Source organism: Salvelinus fontinalis, chromosome 1 (assembly GCF_029448725.1).
Source record: "Salvelinus fontinalis isolate EN_2023a chromosome 1, ASM2944872v1, whole genome shotgun sequence".
NCBI lineage: Eukaryota > Metazoa > Chordata > Actinopteri > Salmoniformes > Salmonidae > Salvelinus > Salvelinus fontinalis.
The window spans coordinates 54870772-54893588 of record NC_074665.1 but is presented as its reverse complement, the minus strand read 5'-3'; the positions used below and the strand labels follow the sequence as shown (position 1 = coordinate 54893588).

Here is a 22817-nt window from a genome sequence, read left to right as displayed (position 1 = left end):
TCAATATCATCAGAAAACCAAAGAGGCCGTTTGCATTGTGTGCTAACTCCCCTCTCTTTTCTCTCGCCTGGGCTTTTCCCACCCATTCTCTAGCTACTTCAGTAGGACTATTGAGGTCCTCTGAATGGAGCCACTTCACCCAGAGGGAGTATTGTCTGTCCTTAGACAAACCTGAGAGCCCTCTGCAATATGGGGGCTTAAAGCAAAACCTCCTGGAAAAAAATAGATGAATATATTAATGATCAGAGCAGTGGCAAAATCTGTTTCCCCTTTTAGGAAGGACCCCTCACTGCTGCTGGACTCTCTTTCAAAGCTAACAGCTCTCCCCTCTCTCTCTCTCTCTGGCCCACTTTAGAATCCCTCTGAAGTTTTAAAAGTTGACAATCTGGCAGAGCACGATATGGCTGATGCGTTTGAAGGCAAGATTCTGATTAACCTTTTGGGGTTATAGCCTATATACAACTGACTGTCCGTATATTTAATTTATTTCAGTGCTGCTGTTTAGTACAGGAAATGGATCAGCGTATCTGATGGAGCCAAAGTAATGTGAGAAGAATATTCCTGTCCCATAAGTCACCTCTCTCCCGTTGTATCTGTAAGGTAACCCAGCCTGCATGCTAGCATATGACAGGTATATCAGGACAGACACCCACAAAACACCCACTCTCTCTCCGTCTGTCATTTTCTCTCTCTCTGGTGGGGTCTGCACCATCAGAGCTGGCCTGAATATTTATTTGATCCCACAGCTTTCCCTCTCTTGTGTTGCCTTTAATAACTTTTCGACAAGCAGTCACTGGACTAACTCCATCCGCTGAGAGCAAGAAAAACCAAGACATAAAAATTCATTTAAATAATTGCATGGCAGAAACCACAAAATTGCTGGTTTCATTCATTATTTATGTCTGCTTACGAGTCATGCATAATGCAGGAGGCTGTCTTTATGACGATCATGTATTAAATATCATGTTTTTAAGGTCAGGGCTCAGTCGTACGGGACAGACAGCTGGGCTACTGTCTGCAGAGTGGTAGCGGCACAGTACTGCAACTATGTTGTAAAGTGTTGTGTGGGCAGTGTTTTGAGAAAGAAAGAAAGAAAGAAAGAAAGAGATAGAGAGGGCGCTAGCTGACAATGGGTTAACAGGAATCTTTATTTTTAACAACATATCATCACCAGTCACCCATCTGCTCCTGAGCTGGCAGAGTCCCTTGAGAGAGAGAGAGAGAAGAGATAGAGAGAAGGAGGGAGAGTAAGAGAGAGAGAGGACAAACACCATCTCAGATCAGATCACCAGGGGGGAGAGGAAAAGGTTGGGTTGGGAGGTGGGAAAGATTGAGCTATTCAACTTCCAACATGACAACAGAAAGATAAGAGAATGATTGTAGGTGAGTGTGAGTAAGTAGGGAGCCACAACTGTCTGGGTTTGGATGGGCAGCCTTTGGATCAGTATTAGCCTCCCCTGGGTGTGGGAGGGTAGGTTTGAAGGTGGGGCAGGCGGTCCTGAGGTAATAAGTGGGAATGTATCAACGTATGGGGATGAAGACACAAAGAGGGAGGGGAGGTTGGAACCTCCAGAGGTGGCCCCAACAATTCATTTCATTTTCACAGATAAAGGAGCAAGTCCCTGGGGATGGGGGAGCAATTGAAGGTGGGACTTTGTATTCAGATCTCCTTTCCCCTCGCCGTGGTGACTGCGTTAACAGCTTGATTTGCAGGTCACTCATTAGCAAATACAGCCTGCTCTCAATTGGCTCTGGCTGATCTCCGATCACGTACCTATATCTCTTCATTTACAGCTGCCCTCGCCGTCTGTTTTTTCCCCATCTTCTTTTTTTGAAACTCTGATATGTTTTACAGCCTCCAGTGGTCTTGTCTTCATCAAAAGTGATGAGAGCGAATCTGAAACGTCAGGAAAAAATCTTGTTTTGATTCTTTGGTTTTTTTCTGGACACATTGCAACTCTCATTCCTCATTTGCCCCATGTCTGGGAAGCATCTCTATCCTATGTTGAATATTGAAATATATCTCTATCTCTCTCTCTCCCCCCATCCTCCCGGCGAAGCAAAATCTGAGGGCTAATTAGTCCAGAGACACCAGTGGAACGGAAGAACCCACCCCGGGCCACGTACATCCCCTACTGATCTTTGAGAGTACACACACACGTACGCACACACACAAAACAAAAACTAGAGCTATGGAAAAGCTGAGGCAACAGCTGAAATACCTCAATATGATAGAATGTACTGGAATGTATAAGCCTGTTAAGGGCTAATGATTTGGATCTTTGACATTACAAGAAGTCATTATTTCTAAATTTCCTCTTGACAAATATCATACACTGTGGCTAATATTCCCCACATCAAACCTCTTCTAACATACTTTATTTTCCCCCTAACTTTACTTCTTTCCGACTATTCCATCCCCCTCCCGTTCTTTTTCTAATTTCTGATCCCTCCCCTCCATTATCCCTCGTTCCCTTCCCTGGTCACGGCGTCTCACACTAAGCTTCCTCGCCTTCCATCATCTCTTTTCCATCTATCATAGTATCCCACTGTCTCTGTGAGTCTTTCTCCATCTCTCTTTTCCACAGTAATTGGATGCTTGATCCATGCGACACGTCCTCTTGGTTCTTAATGAGCCCCTCTCTCCTCAGGCTATCCCCATACAGACACTAACGGGGCAGCCAGGTCTCATAGACATTTATTACAGGCCCTTTCTCCACACAGATGAATGTACAGTGACCGTCACAAAACAGATGTCATGAATCAAAAACAAACATAGTACTGAGTGTGACAGTTAGGGGAGTATGATGCCGGAAGTGGAGAAAAGTGGATAATCTTTGATGCTTATTATTGTAGAAAGCAGTGATAAACAGATGCACATGTAGACAAGCGAGAGGAGATGTGTTGATATCCAGGTCAAAGGTGGTTGTCGGTCTTCATGGGACACAGCTTACCTGATCCCATTTTCATAGCTGTCAGAGAAAGAAACATTTGCTGTAATTAAATAATTTCCTGTAATCGCATTTTGTTCAATTAAAGATGAAACACATGACACACTAGGATCTACACGTAATGTAGCATCATTTAGATAGTGAGGGTAAGTGATTGCACCCACACATGAAGTTGTGGAACCAGATCTCTGAGCGATCCACCAGACAGGAGATCCATTCATGCAGGGTCACCTTACTGTTCTTGTTATGGTCACATGACCTGTATACAGAGAATATACATAAACAAACATATAGGTCTACTGTTGCAAATACACACACACACACACACACAAGCACACACACAAACACGAAGGGCAAATTAAGCATACAAACACAAAGGACACATGCAAACAAACACATCTGCATACAATATGCACAGACTGACATTTGTCTTCACCCACAAAGAAACATTATATTTGAAGGGTACCATTTCCATTTGTGCTAATCCACACACAGAGGGAAGCTCAGTGGGTAATAAACATTATCATTGCTGGGAATGGCTTGACATTGAGCCGGCCAGCCCCACTCCCACAAAACCTGTCACTGCAGACTGGCAGCACACACACAAGATTTACGACTGAGGCGGGAGTGGGGGAGGGGAGAGAGATGGAGAGAGGGAGATAGAGAGAGACAAAGATTGAATAGACATAGTAGGGAGGAAAGACAGCGATTATGACATGGGTTATGGAGGAGGAAGTGATAGAGGGATGGAAGAGATAGTGAAAAATCGGAAATGCATACATTGTCATCCTACAAGAAACATGGTATAGAGGAGATGGACCCGCTGGCTGCCCTCTAGGCTACAGAGAGCTGGTAGTCCCATCCACCAAACGACCAGGTGTGAAACAGGGAAGGGACTCAGGGGGGTATGCTAATTTGGTATAGAGCAGACCTAACTCACTACATTGAATTAATCAAAACAGGAACATTTTACATTTGGCTAGAAATTCAAAAGGAAATGATCTTAACAGATAAAAATGTTCTCCTGTGTGCTACCTATATCCCCCACTAGAATCCCAATGCTTTAATTAAGACAGCTTCTCCATCATGGAGGGGGAAATCAATAATTTCCAGGCCCAAGGACATGTACTAGTCTGTGGCGACCTAAATGCCAGAACCGGACAAGAACCTGACACCCTCAGCACACAGGGGGACAAACACCTGCCTGGAGGTGACAGCATTCCCTCCCCCATATGCCTCCCTAGGCACAACTATGACAACATAACCAACAAAAACGGGTCACAACTCCTGCAGCTCTGTCGCACGCTGGGTATGTACACAGTCAATGGTAGGGTTCGAGGGGACTCCTATGGTAGGTACACCTATAGCTCATCTCTTGGCAGCAGTACTGTAGACTAATTTATCACTAACCTCAACCCAGAGTCTCTCAGGGCATTCACAGTCAGCCCACTGACACTCCTATCAGACCACAGCAAAATCACAGTCTACCTGAACAGAGCAATACTCAATCATGAGGCATCAAAGCCAAATGAACTGAGTAATATTAAGAAATGTATAGATGGAAGGAATGTAGTGTGGAAACCTATCAAAAAGCAATTAGGCAACAACAAATCCAATCCCTTCTAGACAACTTCCTGGACAAAATGTTCCACTGTAATAGTGAAGGTGTACATTTGGCAGTAAAACATGTTAAGAGTATATTTGACCTCTCAACTTCCCTATCTAATCTAAAAACTTAAAACAGAAAACCGAGGAAAATGAACCACAATGACAAATGGTTTGATGAAGAAATTGAGAAACCTGTCCATCCAAAAACAGAGTGTCACGCCCTGACCTTAGTTCCTTTTTTATGTCTCTATTTTGGTTTGGTCGGGGCGTGAGTTGGGGTGGGCATTCTATGTTTTTGTTCTATGTTTTGTATTTCTATGTGTTTGGCCTGGTATGGTTCCCAATCAGAGGCAGCTGTCTATCGTTGTCTCTGATTGAGAACCATACTTAGGTAGCCTGTTCCCACCTGTGTTTGTGGGTAGTTGTTTTCTGTTTAGAGTTTTTTCACCTTTCAGGACTGTTTCGGTCGTTCTCTTTGTTATTTCAGTGTTCATTTAATAAATATGGACACGTACCACGCTGCACCTTTGTCCTTCCAACAGCCGTTACACACAGATCCAGAAAACCTGAGTCTATGCTTTCACTATGGTGCATCACTAAAACAATAAAGAAATACACTATGGAAAAAGCAGGAACAGCACGTCAGAAATCAGCTCAATGTAATTGAAGAATCCATAGACTCTAACCACTTCTGGGAAAATTGGAAAACACTAAACAACACAAAGAATTATCTATCCAAAATGGAGATGTATGGGTAAACCACTTCTACAATATTTTTGGCTCTATAACAAAGAACAAACAGCAAAAACATATACATGATCAAATACAAATCCTAGAATCAACTTTTAAAGACTACCAGAACCCACTGGATTCTTCAATTACCTTGAATGAACTACAGGACAAAATAAAAACCCTCCAACCCAAAAAGGCCTGTGGTGTTGATGGTATCCTCAATGAAATGATAAAATACACAGACATCAAATTCCAATTGGCTATACTAAAACTCTTTAACATCATACTTAGCTCTGGCATCTTCCCCAATATTTGGAACCAAGGACTGATCACATCAATCCACAGAAGTGGGGACAAATTTGACCCCAATAACTACCATGGGATATGCGTCAACAGCAACCTTGGGAAAATCCTCTGCATTATCATCAGCAGACTCGTACATTTCCTCAGTGAAAATAATGTACTGAGCAAATGTCAAATTTGGCTTTTTAGCAAATTATCGTACGACAGACCACGTATTCACCCTGCACACCCTAATTGACTAACAAACAAACCAAAACAAAGGCAAAGTCTACTTATGCTTTGTTGATTTCTAAAAAGCCTTAGGCTCAATTTGGCATAAGGGTCTGCTATACAAATTGATGGAAAGTGGTATTTGGGGAAAAACATACAACATTATAAAATCCATGTACACAAACAAGTGTGCAGTTAAAATAGGCAAAAAACACACACATTTCTTCCCACAGGGCCGTGGAGTGAGACAGGGATGCAGCTAGAGCCAACCTCTTTAACATATATATCAACAAATTGGCAAGGGCACTAGAAAAGTCTGCAGCACTCGGCCTAAACCTACTAGAATCTGAAGTAAAATGTCTACTGATGATCTGGTGCTTCTGTCACCAACCAAGGAGGGCCTACAGGAGCACCTAGATCTTCTGCACAGATTCTGCCAGAGCTGGGCCCTGACAGTAAATCTTAGTCAGACCAAAATAATTGTCTTCCAAAATAGGTCCAGTCGCCAGGACCACAAATACAAATTCCATCTAGACATATCAGCGCCACAGGTAACTTCTACAAAGCTGTGAACGATCTGAGAGACAAGTCAAGAAGGGCATTCTATGCCATCAAAAGGAACATAAATTTGACATACCAATTAGGATCTGGTTAAAAATACTTGAATCAGTTATATAACCCATTGGCCTTTATGGTTGTGAGATCTTGGGTTTGCTCAACAACCAAGAATTCACAAAATGAGACAAACACCAAATTGGGATTCTGCATGCAGAATTCTGCAAAAATATCCTCAGTGTACAACGTAAAACACAGAATAACGCTCGCAGAGCAGAATTAGGCCGATACCCGCTAATGATCAAAATCCAGAAAATTTCTACAACCACCTAAAAGGAAGCAATACCCAAACTTAACAAAGCCATCACCTACAGAGAGATGAACCTTGAACCTGGAGAAGAGTCCCCTAAGCAATCTGATATTGGGGCTCTGTTCACAAACACAAACAGAGCCCAGGACAGCAACACAATTAGACCAAACCAAATCATGAGAAAACAAAAAGATAATTACTTGACACATTGGAAAGAATTAACAAAAAACAGAGCATACTAGAACGCTATTTGCAGAATACCTGACCACAGTGACTGACCCACATTTAAGGAAAATCAGTGAGCATAGCCTTACTATTGAGAAAGGCCGCCGTAGGCAGACCTGGCTCCCAAGAGAAGACAGGCTATGTGCACACTGCCCACAAAATTAGGTGGAAACTGACCTGCACTTCCTAACCTCCTGCCAAACGTATGACCATATTAGAGACACATATCCCTCAGATTACACAGATCCACAAATAATTCGAAAACAAACCCGATTTTGATAAACTCCCATATCTACTGGGTGAAATACCACAGTGTACCATCACAGGAGAAAGATTTGTGACCTGTTATCACAAGAAAAGGGCAACCAGTGAAGAACAAACACCATTGTAAATACATCCCAAATGCATGTTTATTTGTTTTCCCTTTTGTACTTTATATACAGTGTTGTAACGATGTGCAAATGGTTAAACTCAGCAAAAAAATAAATGTCCCTTTTTCAGGACCCTGTCATTCAAAGATAATTCGTAAAGTTCCAAATAACTTCACAGACCTTCATTGTAAAGGGGTTAAACACTGTTTCCCATTCTTGTCCAATGAACCACAAACAATTAATGAACATGCACCTGTGGAACGGTTGTTAAGACACTAACAGCTTACAGATGGTAGGCAACTAAGGTCACAGTTGACCTAAGGTCACATGAAAACTTAGTACACTAAAGAGGCCTGTCTACTGACTCTGAAAAACACAGAAAGAAAGAGGCCCAGGGTCCCTGCTCATCTGCGTGAACGTGCCTTAGGCATGCTGCAAGGAGACATGAGGACCGCAGATGTGGCCAGGGCAATAAATTGCAATGTCCATACTGTGAGACGCCTAAGACTGCGCTATAGGGAGACAGGACGGACAGGACGGCTGATCGTCCTTGCAGTGGCAGACCACGTGTAACAACACCTGCACAGGATCGGTACATCCGACCATCACACCTGCAGGACAGGAACAGGGTGGCAACAACAACTGCCCGAATTACAACAGGAACGCACAATCCCTCCATCAGTGCTCAGAGTGTCTGTAATAGCCTGAGAGAGTCTGGCCTGAGGGCTTGTAGGCATGTTGTAAGGCAGGTCCTCACCAGACATCACCGGCAACAACGTCGCCTATGGGCACAAACAGGACTGGACTGGCAAAGTGCTCTTCACTGACAATTCGCGGTTTTGTCTCACCAGGGGTGATGGTCGGATTCACATTAATCGTCGAAGGAATGGGCGGTACACAGAGCCCTGTACTCTGGAGCGGGATTGATTTGGAGGTGGAGGGTCCATCGTGGTCTGGGGTTGTGTGTCACAGCATCATCGGACTGAGCTTGTTGTCATTGCAGGCAATCTCAACGCTGTGCGTTACAGGGAAGACATCCTCCTCCCTCATGTGGTACCCTTCCTGCAGGCTCATCCTGACATGATCCTCCAGCATGACAATGCCACCAGCCCTACTGCTCGTTCTGTGCGTGATTTCCTGCAAGACAGGAATGTCAGTGTTCTGACATGGCCAGCGAAGAGCCCGGATCTCAATCCCATTGAGCACGTCTGGGACCTGTTGGATCGGAGGGTGAGGGCTAGGGCCATTCCCCTCAGAAATGTCCAGGAAATTGCAGGTGCCTGGGTGGAAGAGTGGGGTAACATCTCACAGCAAGAACTGGCAAATCTGGTGCAGTCCATGAGGAGGAGATGCACTGCAGTACTTAATGCAGCTGGTGGCCACACCAGATACTGACTGTTACTTTTGATTTGGACTCCCCCTTTGTTCAGAGACACATTACTCAATTTCTGTTCGTCACATGTCTGTGGAACTTGTTCAGTTTCTGTCTCAGTTGTTGAATCTTGTTATGTTCATACAAATATTTACACTTGTTAAGTTTGCTGAAAATAAACACAGTTGACAGCGAGAGGAAGTTCATGTTTTTGCTGAGTTTACATAATATGGCATTTGTAATGTCTTTATTCTTTTGGAACTTCTGTGAGTGTAATGTTTACTGTTCATTTGTATTGTTTTTTTTCACTTTTGTATAGTATCTACTTCACTTGCTTTAGCAATGTTAACATATGTTTCCCATGCCAATAAAGCCCCTTGCATTGAAGAGAATGATGAGTGGGGAGGGGGGTTGGCTGGTTAGTAGAGGGAGAGCGGGGCTCAGAGAAAGGCTGATTGGCACAGAGGATCTGTTGAGGATGGGGTGCAAAGAGCACATGTGAATGGGAGGTGCAACATGGAATGGGATAAATGACATGACATGGTGAGACATTTTAACCCTCTACATTCAGGAAATCATTTGACATTCCATTTACAAATTGGTTTAATTGCCCCAAATGTCACATTTTTCCATAACATTCTCAATGTATCAGTTTAATTAATAAGTACACTGCTCAAAAAAATAAAGGGTCAGGAGACGTGGAGGAGGCCGTAGGAGGGCAACAACCCAGCAGAAGGACCGCTACCTCCGCCTTTGTGCAAGGAGGTGCACTGCCAGCGCCCTGCAAAATGACCTACAGCAGGCCACAAATGTGCATGTGTCTGCTCAAACGGTCAGAAACAGACTCCATGAGGGTGGTATGAGGGCCCGACGTCCACAGGTGGGGGTTGTGCTTACAGCCCAACACCGTGCAGGACGTTTGGCTTTTGCCAGAGAACACCAAGATTTGCAAATTCGCCACTGGCGCCCTGTGCTCTTCACAGATGAAAGCAGGTTCACACTGAGCACATGAGCACATGTGACAGACGTGACAGAGTCTGGAGACGCCGTGGAGAACGTTCTGCTGCCTGCAACATCCTCCAGCATGACCGGTTTGGCGATGGGTCAGTCATGGTGTGGGGTGGCATTTCTTTGTGGGGCCGCACAGCCCTCCATGTGCTCGCCAGAGGTAGCCTGACTGCCAATAGGCACCGAGATGAGATCCTCAGACCCCTTGTGCGACCATATGCTGACACATGCACATTTGTGGCCTGCTGGAGGTCATTTTGCAGGGCTCTGGCAGTGCACCTCCTTGCACAAAGGCGGAGGTAGCGGTCCTGCTGCTGGGTTGTTGCCCTCCTACGGCCTCCTCCACGTCTCCTGATGTACTGGCCTGTCTCCTGGTAGCGCCTCCATGCTCTGGACACTACGCTGACAGACACAGCAAACCTTTTTGCCACAGCTCGCATTGATGTGCCATCCTGGATGAACTGCACTACCTGAGCCACTTGTGTGGGTTGTAGACTCCGTCTCATGCTACCACTAGAGTGCGAGCACTGCCAGCATTCAAAAGTGACCAAAACATCAGCCAGGAAGCATAGGAACTGAGAAGTGGTCTGTGGTCACCACCTGCAGAATCACTCCTTTTTTGGGGGTGTCTTGCTAATTGCCTATAATTTCCACCTTTTGTCTATTCCATTTGCACAACAGCATGTGAAATTTATTGTCAATCAGTGTTGCTTCCTAAGTGGACAGTTTGATTTCACAGAAGTGTGATTGACTTGGAGTTACATTGTGTTGTTTAAGTGTTCCCTTTATTTTTTTGAGCAGTGTATTTTCTTTATTGATTGAGATGAAATCATATTGATAGTTGGCAACTGATAAAGACAGTAATGAACATGGTGGGGATTTGTATCTATTATAATTTGTATGTGGTGCATAGAGGATAAGGGAAATGTGAAGTCTAGTGTGTATTCAGAGTGGGGCTCACTGGAAGAAGAAGTTAGCACATTGCTCGAGAGGCATCCTCTTGTAGCGCAACTTCCTCAGGTCCCTCTGACTCAGCTTCCCGTCCCTGTTCTTGTCCAGCAGGGCAAACCTCCGCTACACCATTCAGGAGAGGAAAGAGAGGTAACATCTCAGCAGACGAATATTAAATGACAAAAATGTGCCATTCATGCCCAGGTTCTCCTATTTGCCAATAACTTTAAGGAGGATGAACAGAGTGGGAGGAAGGAGGAAGGAGGACAACGAGAAGGTTAAGGATGTGGTTAGTTGAATAGATAAAGGAATGGCGAGAGGACAGGAAGGCAGGGATGGGGATATAATATTACCACCCAGTTAACTTTCTTATTGAATAATTGAGTGATTATTGACAGTCTATTTATACTGGGGTTCCAGTAAGCCCCCTCATTCTGAGTTGTGGAAGACCACACAATAAGCTAAACAGGAGCTTGTTAACCTTAGCAATTTAACACCACAACACAAATCACAGTGGTCTTATGCCAAAGTGCTCTTCATGCCCTTCAATATAGTTCATGATAAGTGTAATCAGGTGAAGTAGCGCTTGGGTAGAGCTAAATCTTGAAAACACTGCAGCCCTCCAGGACCATAGTTGCCAAGCCCTTTTCTTCTGTCTTGTCTGTTACCTGGGCTAGTTGGGTGCGCTGGGCATGGCTCAGGCAGCTCTGGGGCAGGGCGTAGGGGGCATAAGACTTTCCCATACGACTCAATAGGAGGAACCAGTCCATTAGGCGATATGGGAATTGGCCATACTCCTCCTCTGTGCAGTTTGTCTTGGGAACTTGGAAACAAACATAAGAAAGCATGAAGTGGGAACTGGACTTGAATAAGGCTTATTATGTAGGTACAGTACTGTGAATGAGTTTGTGTGTCCTACCAAGACAGGGCCCTATATGAGCCAGTCCAATGCGACGTCTCTTGCGGCAGGCTTCTCTATGCAGCAGACACTCGTTCCCATAGGTCTTTCCCAGAACACTGCACACTGGTGCCCCCTGCCTGCACACACAAATCATTACACGTGTAATGAATAAAGCTTACTTTTCCTTATTGATCAAAACAGTTTGTGCATGTATTTTGACACATTTTGTGATGTTTTTGTTCATTTTGGTGTTTTGCAGTTTTTTTGGGGCTGTTCGAGCACACAACATTTTTTCTTGAGGCATGCTGAAGTTCGATAGCCGAAGTCTACGCCCCTTCGTCAGTGATTGGTCAACAGTAGGGATTCATCAATAAAGTGTTTGCTGTCATTCAATGACAGATGACTTGGTTTCAAGCAATTATTTTCACTTGAGAAATACTGCACCAAGCATCTTAGTTAGATTGCGTGACTAAGACCTGCAAAAAAATTCTAAATATTGACCAATTTCTTGATCAATCTTAGGTTGATTCTGACTATTTTTAGGAAGTGTTACTGTAAGGGAGGACAGGGACAAAAGTTACTCAGAGATTGATAGAGCTAGAGACATTTTTTTTTTTAAATGACAAAAAACTTATACATGTCCTAGACCATCAGCAACTGTAATTACATTTCTGGGGTAAATTAGTTGAAATTAAATAGACCGAGAATAGAACTCCCGCAAAGTTACTTTTGTACCTGCTGGCAGGGTGGGAGTAACACAGCCTTGGGATGGAAGTAACAGCTATCTCCATGATTCTGGTTTGTAATGGTCGTTAACTTTCAGCAAATGTACTATCAGACATAATTTAATGTTTGTGTCGATTTGAATAGTACAATAGGTTCGTAATTTATGAAAATGAGCCATGCGTCAACATCGCAATGTTGTGCAACCACAATATTTTGCCTTACAATATTAATCGGTGTAATGCACCTGTCTTGAATACAACTGAATTACGTTTGTGGTGTGGCCCTACCGTGGGCAGGTCTTCGGACACACACACTTTGGGACGAGGACTTCGTTGTCCTGCACCACTTGGCACCAGGAGCCCATTGGACTGTGACACTTCAGCAGCTCACACAGTTGGACTGGGACATGGGGAGGGAGGGAGAAATGGAGAAACAGTGGAGGAAGTGACTGTCACTAGGCTTTAAATATTAACTGAGTTTGTGCATGAATTTAATGTTGGATATAAACCAACTAGGACAAAGTTAACAACGATGGCAGACTTGTCTCACCTGGGTCCACTCTACCCAGGTATGGTCTCAGACTGTCCTCAGCCTGCCTTTGTTTGCGCTGGGATCTTCCTCCCTGAACAACACATAGAATTCAGGAGCAAAAAGAGACAGACAGCTCTGTTATCAGTTTGTAACATTGAATATACCCAGAACATGTGTTTGTCTTTTCATGCTGTGATCTTTGAGGCCACTGTACTAATACAGCATATTTTATGCCCTATCCACTCAACATGAGTTGATAACTTCAATTGCTGTGTTCTGGAGAAATACTTTTTTATTGAATTATATTTTAGGTGGTTGGGTTTTCAGAAAAATAGAGGCCAAGCAAACAGTCAGAGCCTCTCCCAAATTATTAGATGTCTCTTCAACCATAATAAATATGCACATGCCTGCCTGCCTGTCTAAATAAAATAAAATTGTATTGTATTTTACTTGTGACATGCTTCATAAACAACTGGTGTAGGCTAACAGTGAAATGCTTACTTACGGGTCCTTCCTCAACAATGCAGAGTTAAAGATAAAAAATAAAATAGAAATAGTGACGCGAGGAAATACACTGTAAATAACGGATAACAATGACAAGTAAAAATAACATGGCTATATTCAGGGAGTACCCGTGCCGAGTTGATGTGCGAGGTAATTGAGGTAGTTATTTGCATATAGGTAGGGTTAAAGTGACTGAGCAATGGGATAGATAATAGACAGTAGCAGCAGCATGTAGCCATTTCATTAGCCATTTAGCAGTCTTGTTTAGCCATCTTATGGCTTGGGGGTAAAAGTTGTTTAGGGTCCTGCTGGTTCCAGACTTGGTGCACTGGTACTGTTTTCCGTGTGGTATCGGTGAGAACAGTCTATAGCTTGGGTGGCTGGAGTCTTTAAAAATGTTTTGGGCCTTCCTATTACACCGCCTGGTATGGAGGTCCTGGATGGCAGGGAGCTCCGCCCCAGTGATATACTGGGCCGTACTCACCACCCTTTGTAGTGCCTTGCGACCGGGTGTCTTGCTGTTGCCATCAGTCAAGATACTCTCAATGGTGCAGCTGTATAAGTATTTGAGGATCTGAGGGACCATGCCAAATCTCAGCCTTCTGAGGGGGAAGAGGCACTTTCCAGTGTTGCATTTGTAAAATCGGGAGGTGCCAGAACAAAAAGTAAGCGTGAGAAGGGGGTGACCTGGGGAGTTCTGAGGTACCAGAATGCATGAAAAAATATATAAAAATCACCTTTATAGTAAAGCATTGCATGCATATCATCTCATTTGAGTAGTGGCATAGAACAGTAGAGTAGAGGCACTTACAGAAGTTGCACATATGGGGAACATTTTGAGTAGCCTAGGGTGCGGGAAAAATGGGACCTTTTATAAATGCATTTCATTCAAATCTACATAATTTTACATGAATGGAGACTTTGGCAGAGTATTTTTTAATACCGCACATACGATCGAAATGGCAGGGTACTTTGACACTGACAAACTGAGAATCTGAAATCAATAAAAACGACCTCGTCTTGAATCCATCAATAGCCTTGGCCCAGGTGTGTGGAGACACATATTGTAGGCTACAATATGAGAAGGAAATTATAGTCCTAAAAATGGCGATGGCTGATGGCTCCTGCCAAAAGCCTATTTCTCTTGTTTTTTTTTCTCTCTCTCAATATTTGGAAGTTGATCAAATATTTAGGTAGCTTACAGCATAGAGTATTCTCTTTTCAGCAGGAGCCATTTGCTTTCCAACCTGGGTTTTCCCTCGATTGAATTTGAAATATTGCGAAAGGCGTGTTTTGTCTGCATGCTGTTTTTTTCGAAGACAGATTTGTCGCACGCTCCCGACTGTAGACTATTCCTGTTATTGGGCTACAATCAACAGCTAGGTTATTTTTTTAAAATTAGCTATTGATCTGCTGTTGCTAAATTATAGGCCTTCTCATGGTGTAGTTGCCTATTCTGAATAATTTTATGTATTTATTCACAGACAGCAGTAATTATATACTTTTAGCAAATGTATTTCAATTTATCAGGGGTGCTGCAGTTCCTTCAGAACCCTTCGCACAATTCTATAAGGAAATACATGATGAAGTGCAATGCTGGAGAGATGAGAGTTGCAGGCTCATTTCTATCAGAGCAGTGAGGGAGAGAGATCATATAAAGTGCATCTCATTCTAGCTGTGTGAGAGCTTCTCACATAGCCACAGCCAAGTGTTGGTCTCAATCATAGGTTACAATGTTGCGCAAACAATAAACCCAGGCAGGCCCATCCTGAATCAACCTTTACAATATCAGGCACCGGCTGAAAATCTACTTTCTCACGTACATTTTTTGTGGGTTTGTGAATATTAACGGCAGAGGAATTTATACATTGCAAAAACAGAAGATTATTTTTCATGCCACGAGAGGTACCGGATCCGGCCAAATAGGTTCCGGTGTTGTGCGGAAAAGCTCCCCCCCTGCCAGAAATAACCCCCCTATCAATTCTTCATTGCTGCGACTTGCTTGAACGCACACACACTCAATTCTTCATTGATGCGACTTGCTTGCTAGTTTAAATTTCTGATCACGTTAGGCTGCTTTTCATTTAAAAAAATTATGTTGGTTAATCACGGGGCGGCACTAATAATGTCTGCAGTTTTCGGTTTGGCTATTTGTTTCAAGTGTATTAGTCTATAAATAAATCTCTTTGCCAAAATCCGTCATCTCTCCCATGTCTTATTCGACTAATAGTTGTTCTGAAATGTTTATTACTTGCCTACATTTTACTCCCTCCTATATGCTTAAAATAACACACATTAATTACTCATTTCGGTTGCCTATCCTGATGTGAAGTTTGTTTGAAAGAAAATATTTGACTCTGATGTGTGCCACAGAAAGTATTTGACTCTAGCCACAAAATTAAGGAAATTAGAAGGGAGGGGGGGATTTCGGCAAGGCTATTTTCTTGCCTGCCGAAATCCCCCCCGCCCCTTCTATTATTGGACTGGAAGGCCTGGTACAATACATAATCATTTTGGTAGCTCATGGTGAACAGTGGTGTGTGCCACAGAAAGAATTTGACTCTAGCCACAAAATTAAGGAAATTATAAGGAGGGGGAGGATTTTCGGGCAAGGCTATTTTCTTGCCTGCCGAAATCCCACCCCCTTCTATCTTGGGACTGCAAGACCTGGCAAACTTCATAATAATTTTGGTAGCTCATGTTGACCAGTAGAGTGTGCTACAGAAAGAATTTGATTCTAGTCACAAAATTAAGGAAATTAGAAGGGCGGGGGAGGATTTCGGTAAGGCCTGCCTGCCTTCTATTTCAGAATCATCTTTGGTGACCTATCATGCCCTCTGATTTGTGCCACAGGAAGTGTTAGACTCTAGTCACAAAAGGAAGTGGTTATTTCAGCAATAATTGTTTTCAGAGACCTTTACTGTTCTCTCTACCCATCACTCAATCCCCCATCCCATCGTGCTTTTCCCTTTATGGCTTTTCCTGCATTTTCTTTCAACGTTTTAATAATAATAATAATAACAAATCTAAAATTTGTACTCTGGGCAAAAAATAAAGTTCAAATATATAAGTCAACATGAGTGCATATCCATAATCACAGTAAACTGTTATAAGAAGAGAAAAAAATGTATATAAAAAATTTATGTATAATAAACAAAACTATGACTGAATGTGCCTCTATGAAGAATCCCCCCCCCAAGTGGTCCCTTCGCCCCCAATAGGACACCCCCATTACCTCCACCATCCCCATGAACCTCCCCCACCCCTCAACCACAAAACACAATAATGATAATAGAAATTGAAACACAAAAAATATATACCAAGATATATATACACACACATATGTACAGTACGTATACAGATTCACAGGACACTCAACTTCTCTTATCTCTTTTCCTACATCAGATATGCAGGGGATATTTCCACCTGGATGACATTACATAATCAGCAGGACAGAGATGCTCTTCATCCGAGGGAATGCCTGCCCATTCTCAGATTTTAGATATTCCGAGATGATCACGTCATTTACATTCCAGCCATTGTCAGCTCCAGATTTGACTACTTCAACTCACACCCTGCTGGAATCCCTGCATTCTCAGATTCCCATCTGTTATTATTCTCTATATTGTAATCAATAAAGTGTTTCAAAATTCTGTACTTTTATTAACATAAACAGTTGAAGTCGGAAGTTTACATACACTTAGGTTGGTGTTAAACTATTAAAACTAGTTTTTCAACCACTCCACAAAATTCTTGTTAACAAGCTACAGTTTTGGCAAGTCAGTTAGGACATCTACTTTGTGCATGACACAAGTAATTTTTCCAACAATTGTTTACAGACAGATTATTTCACTGTTTCACAATTCCAGTGGGTCAGAAGTTCACATACACTAAGTTGACTGTGCCTTTAAACAGCTTGGAAAATTCCAGAAAATGATGTCATGACTTTAGAAGCTTTGATTCAGCTAATTGACATCATTTGAGACAATTGGAGGTGTACCTGTGGATGTATTTCAAGGACTACCTTCAAAGTCAGTGCCTCTTTGCTTGACATCATGGTAAAATCAAAAGAAATCAGCCAAGACCTCAGAAAAAAAATTGTAGACCTTCACAAGTCTGGTTCATCCTTGGGAGGAATTTCCAAATGCCTGAAGGTACCACGTTCATCTGTACAAACAATAGTACGCAAGTATAAACAACATGGGACTACGCAGCCGTCATACCGCTCAGGAAGGAGAGGCGTTCTGTCTCCTAGAGATGAACATACTTTGGTGCAAAAAGTGCAAATCAATCCCAGAACAACAGCAAAGGACCTTGTGAAGATGCTGGAGGAAACAGGTACAAAAGTATCTATATCCACAGTAAAATGAGTCCTATATCGACATAACCTGAAAGGCTGCTCAGCAAGGAAGAAGCAACTGCTCCAAAACCGCCATAAAATAAGCCAGACTACAGTTTGCAACTGCACATGGGGACAAAGATCATACTTTTGGAAGAAATGTCCTCAGGTCTGATGAAACAAAAATAGAACTGTTTAGCCATAATGACCATCGTTATGTTTGGAGGAAAAAGGGGGAGGCTTGCAAGCCGAAGAACACCATCCCAAAAAGCATGGGAGTGGCAGCATCATGTTGTGGGGTGCTTTGCTGCAGGAGGGACTGGTGCACTTAACAAAATAGATGGCTTCATGAGGAAGGAAAATTATGTGGATATATTGAAGCAACATATCAAGACATCAGTCAGGAAGTTAAAGCTTGGTCGCCAATGGGTCTTCCAAATGGACAATGACCCCAAGCATACTTCCAAAGTTGTGGAAAAATGGCTTAAGGACAACAAAGTCAAGGTATTGGAGTGGCCATCACAAAGCCCTGACCTCAAACCTATAGAAAATTTGTGGGCAGAACTGAAAAAGCATGTGCGAGCAAGGAGGCCTTCAAACCTGACTCAGTTACACCAGCTCTGTCAGGAGGAATGGGCCAAAATTCAACCAACTTATTGTGGGAAGCTTGTGGAAGGCTACCCGAAACTTTTCACCCAAGTTAAACAATTTAAAGTCAATGCTACCAAATACTAATTGAGTGTATGTAAACTTCTGACCCACTGGGAATGTGATGAAAGAAATAAAATCTGAAATAAATCATTCTCTATAATATTATTCTGACATTTCACATTCTTAAAATAAAGTGGTGATCCTAACTGACCTAAAACGGAATTTTTACTAGGATTAAATGTCAGGGATTGTGAAAAACTGAGTTTAAATGTATTTGGCTAAGGTGTATGTAAACTTCTGACTTCAACTGTATGTTCAGATCATTCCTGAGAGAGAAGGGGCGTAATATCTCCAGATGGGCGTGTGGTACCCTTCCTCACCCATGCCAACTAGATGTTTCTTCTTGTGGGGTCTTTGCCTTGAAAGTAAGTTTGAGAGTAAAAGTAATGCACAATTAACCTACTGAAAATATACTGACTAAAAGGTAAAACAGCACTGTCAAATTATAGTATAGCTGTGTCGTTGTATACTTGCGAATTATAATCTTAAGTGTAACAATTTTGTTGTGGAAAACTGAAATGCCCATCAAATTTTCTTCCCAGTTTGCTGAATGTGTTCTGAAGGAGGAGTCGATTGTCTTTTCAAATACGGACAAAGATGTTAACATCATGAGAGAAGAAATAGCAGTCACTCTCCTCCAAAACACTAGTATGTTAATTTTCTAATTTAATATAATTATAGATTTAAAAAAATAATCTATAGGTTATCTTTGATCAAATGACTAGATGGCCACTTAAACACATGTATTTAAATAATTTTGTTACAAAAAACCTATACTATTCCCTTGTTCCCTGTTTGCTCAGAAAAATACATGTAAAGATGTATAGACTACTTGATATTATGTTTTGCTAGATGACCTGAGCCAGCTGTGCTACTTCTGTAGGGAGGTGAACAATAATGAGGAAGACACTAACGGTGTAATTGCTTGTTCACTTCTAAAAGGCACATTTTTACGAGTACAAACTTGTATAATCAGTAATATTTCTAGAGGTAGTATTATACACTTTGTCTGATAATTAAATAATTGTAATTCAAGAAAATGTATTTAAAGTTTTAAATATATAAAATAATTTCATCATAAATTTCTGATTGGTTGTGACTGCTGGTTCCACCTGTCCTGTATGAAAACCATCCCATCATTGGAGTATTATGTCTGCGCTGCCTGTGAGGACTAGGTTAGGCTTGAGTTCCAGGCGACGGTATCACCTGGAAAACTTTCCGTAAAATGTGGACTAAATGTTCAGTCGAGCTGTTGCAACTTTCCAATTTGTTTATGTTATTTATTGTCTTTTTATATCATATTATGCAAAGATTTACATTTGTATTTCCTAGTTAATGTTTGTTAACAAACTAACTTTGGGATGTTTTTGTGTTATTGTGTGATAAGAAATTTAAGATAATACACAAATATTAAAAATTACAAAATCTTTCTAAAATAAATGTTTATGTTTCTTTATACTCTAATTTTGCTTTCTGTGGCACACACTACTGGTTAACATGAGCTACCAAAACGATTCTGAAGTGTTCCAGGCCTTGCAGTCCCAAAATAGAAGGGGGGGGGGGGGATTTCGGTTGGCAAGAAAATAGCCTTGCCAAACCCCCCCCCCTTCTAATTTCCTTAATTTTGTGGCTAGAGTCAAACACTTTCTGTGGCACACACTACTGGTCAAGATGAGTTACCAAAATTATTCAGAAGTGTGCCAGGCCTTGCAGTCCCAAGATAGAAGGGGGGGGGGGGGATTTCGGCAGGCAAGAAAATAGCCTTGCCGAAACACCCCCTTTTAATTCCCTTAATTTTTGTGGATAGAGTCAAGTACGTTCTGTGGCACACATCAGAGTCAAATACTTTCTATAGAACAAACTTCACATCAGGATAGGCAACCGAATTGAATAATTAATGGGAGAGATGACGAATTTTGGCAAAAAGCTTTTTATGGACTAATACACTTGAAACAACAAGCCAAACCGAAAATCTGCAGACATTACTAGTGTCTACCCCGCGATCAAACCGACAAAGTAATTTAATGAAACGCTGCCTAACGTGATCATAAATCTCAACTAACAATCAAGTCGCAGCAATGAAGAATTGAGTGCGTGCGAGTTTCGCGAAGGGGGGGAGAGTTCTGGCAGGGGGGAGCTTTTCGGCACAACACCTGAACAAAACAGTCCAAAATGGAGAGGTGCTGGATCCCGGCAGGATGTGTGGACCATATGAATTCCTTAGTGATGTGGACAGCGAGGAATTTGAAGGTCTCAACCCGCTCCACCACAGCCCCATCAACATTATCAGTCTGCCAATGATAATAAATAAAAAATATTCAAGCCAATCCAGTGTCCATAAGTTATTTCACTTTATATATGGAAGCTATGTAGATTGATGACTTTTTTTGGAGTATATGGAAGCTTGACTGGCACAGAACAGCCCCCCACCCCTGAATCTATCCTCAACCTACTACCAGGGTCTTTGTAGTCTGAGCCAGACCCACATCTGCCCTGAACATATGCTCCATTCTAATGAGAAACAGGTGTATTGTGACCCAAAATTCTGGAGCCTCAGCTCCCAAACCCCAATTTAACACAAATGTATCACCCTTTCAACTCAATTCCATTTCAATAACAAACAGATTTACCTCCATCTAATTCCAAAATGTGGGACCATTTCTCAATGTGTATGCTACAAGCTTTCCTACTTCAGTAGGCCAAAATATTTTTCCTTCTGTTGTTTTGACATGCCAAGTGATTTCCTCAGCTGTACACACATGTTTACCTGGTGCCTGGCTGGATATTAAAGTATGCATTGACTTCTATGAACAGTCCTCAATGTATAACAGTCCCCCCTTTCCGTACCACCTGGGATGGAAATATACATTTCTCAGGTTACCAGGGGTGTATTCAGTGAGATGAAACATTTAGAATGTTGAAGATAAATATGTAATGAATAGAGCTTACAACATTTAGTATTCTACATGACAGACCATAGACTGTGACAGACAGACAATCATATTGTATGTTCTATAACCTTCTGTAACATTTCTGTCTGAACCTTCTGTAACATTGTACTCTTTTGAACAGGTCCCAGCCTCCTAATGTAATGAGGAGAAAGGTTATACTCACCATGGCCAGGTCAGGGTGAAAGGTCAGGACCAGCAGGCAGAGCAGGTTCATAGTCAGGTGCATTGTGGTCAAGATGGCAGGCTGACCGCGGGAGAAAGGAGTTTCTAACAGGTCAATTCATCTATTATACCACTTGTATATCAAATGAATGAAATAAAAAATATAAACATTCAAACATAATCCTTTATATGATTTTTATGCATACACTGTAAAACAACCGAAGTTACAGAGGAGTGAAAGACAAATACAACTTTCAGATTGTCAATTTATCCATAAATGCTTGGATAACAGACACATATTTCTTACTTATCTCCTTCCCTAATGCAGCTTATTTATTGTAATTTCCCTCCATTATTTACCAGCCATTCCAATAATGTAGAATAAAACAATGAAGCTCTGTAAGAAGAAAGCAATAATTTCCCATTACTGTACTGTAGGAGCCAGATTGAGTTACATGGAGAGGACATTAGACATCAACAGAGGAAGTCATTATATGGAACAAGTCATGTTCCTCCACTGCTTCAAAAATCTTACCAGTTTCACTTGCTTCTGTCCTCCGTTGCTATTCCCCTTGTTCTCCTGCGTCTTGCCAGCTGCATAGCTTTTCCTCTCCTTTTCACACACTTTTTGAAGGTATCTGTTTTTATGGTCCAATTCTGCTCCCATACTTTCTCTCTCCTTTATTTGATTGTCTATTTTTACATTTTCACCTTATCTGCCCCTCCTCCCTCCTTTCTGCCTCCTCCTCTTACCGAAATGTTCCCTCACATCAGTTCACATTATCTCCCTGTTGAGAGGCCACATCAGCAGACCCAAAATACTCAGAGCAAAATACTTCAGTCATTAGGCAGTCAATCAATTAGACAAAAACAGAAAGTGCTATTCAAGACATGGGTAAAGGTAACTATTGTGAGAGTGTATGAATAGGGCTTAACTGTACCTATGATGTAAAAAGAGGAAGCGAGTGAGTGAATGAGTGAGAGAGATGGGGGAGAGCAAGAGACAAAGAGACAGAGAGACAGAGAGACAGAGAGACAGAGAGACAGAGAGACAGAGAGACAGAGAGACAGAGAGACAGAGAGACAGAGAGACAGAGAGACAGAGAGACAGAGAGACAGAGAGACAGAGAGACAGAGAGACAGAGAGACAGAGAGAGAGATATTTATTGGCTGAGCCCATGTGTTCTCTGGGCCTGTAAATATGTCTGTGAACGAGTGCCAACCTCAATGAGAACCAGTTTCCCTTCCTTACAAACCTGTCATCGTGCACACCTCAAATACACCGCAGAGGTGAATGGGGATAATAGCAACTTTTGTATGTTCAGTGTTGTGAAAGAATGAAGCCCATAGCAATTACTATCCTCCATTTTCAGAGAACCTCATCGGTATGAACATA

General features: G+C 42.1%; 1 protein-coding gene across 1 annotated transcript; it reads right to left on the bottom strand.

Moving 5' to 3' along the window:
- Nucleotides 1–2682: 2682 nt before the first annotated feature.
- LOC129857847 (SPARC-like) lies at nucleotides 2683–22414 on the bottom strand. The gene is made up of 9 exons (XM_055926486.1): nucleotides 21957–22414; nucleotides 21423–21503; nucleotides 12773–12845; nucleotides 12511–12622; nucleotides 11516–11634; nucleotides 11265–11419; nucleotides 10607–10719; nucleotides 3116–3210; nucleotides 2683–2972 (listed from the first exon to the last, which is right to left on the bottom strand). Exons 1-9 carry the CDS (start codon nucleotides 22086–22088, stop codon nucleotides 2917–2919), a joined length of 936 nt encoding a protein of 311 aa, XP_055782461.1. The 5' UTR covers nucleotides 22089–22414; the 3' UTR covers nucleotides 2683–2916.
- Between the last annotated feature and the right edge of the window lie 403 nt (nucleotides 22415–22817).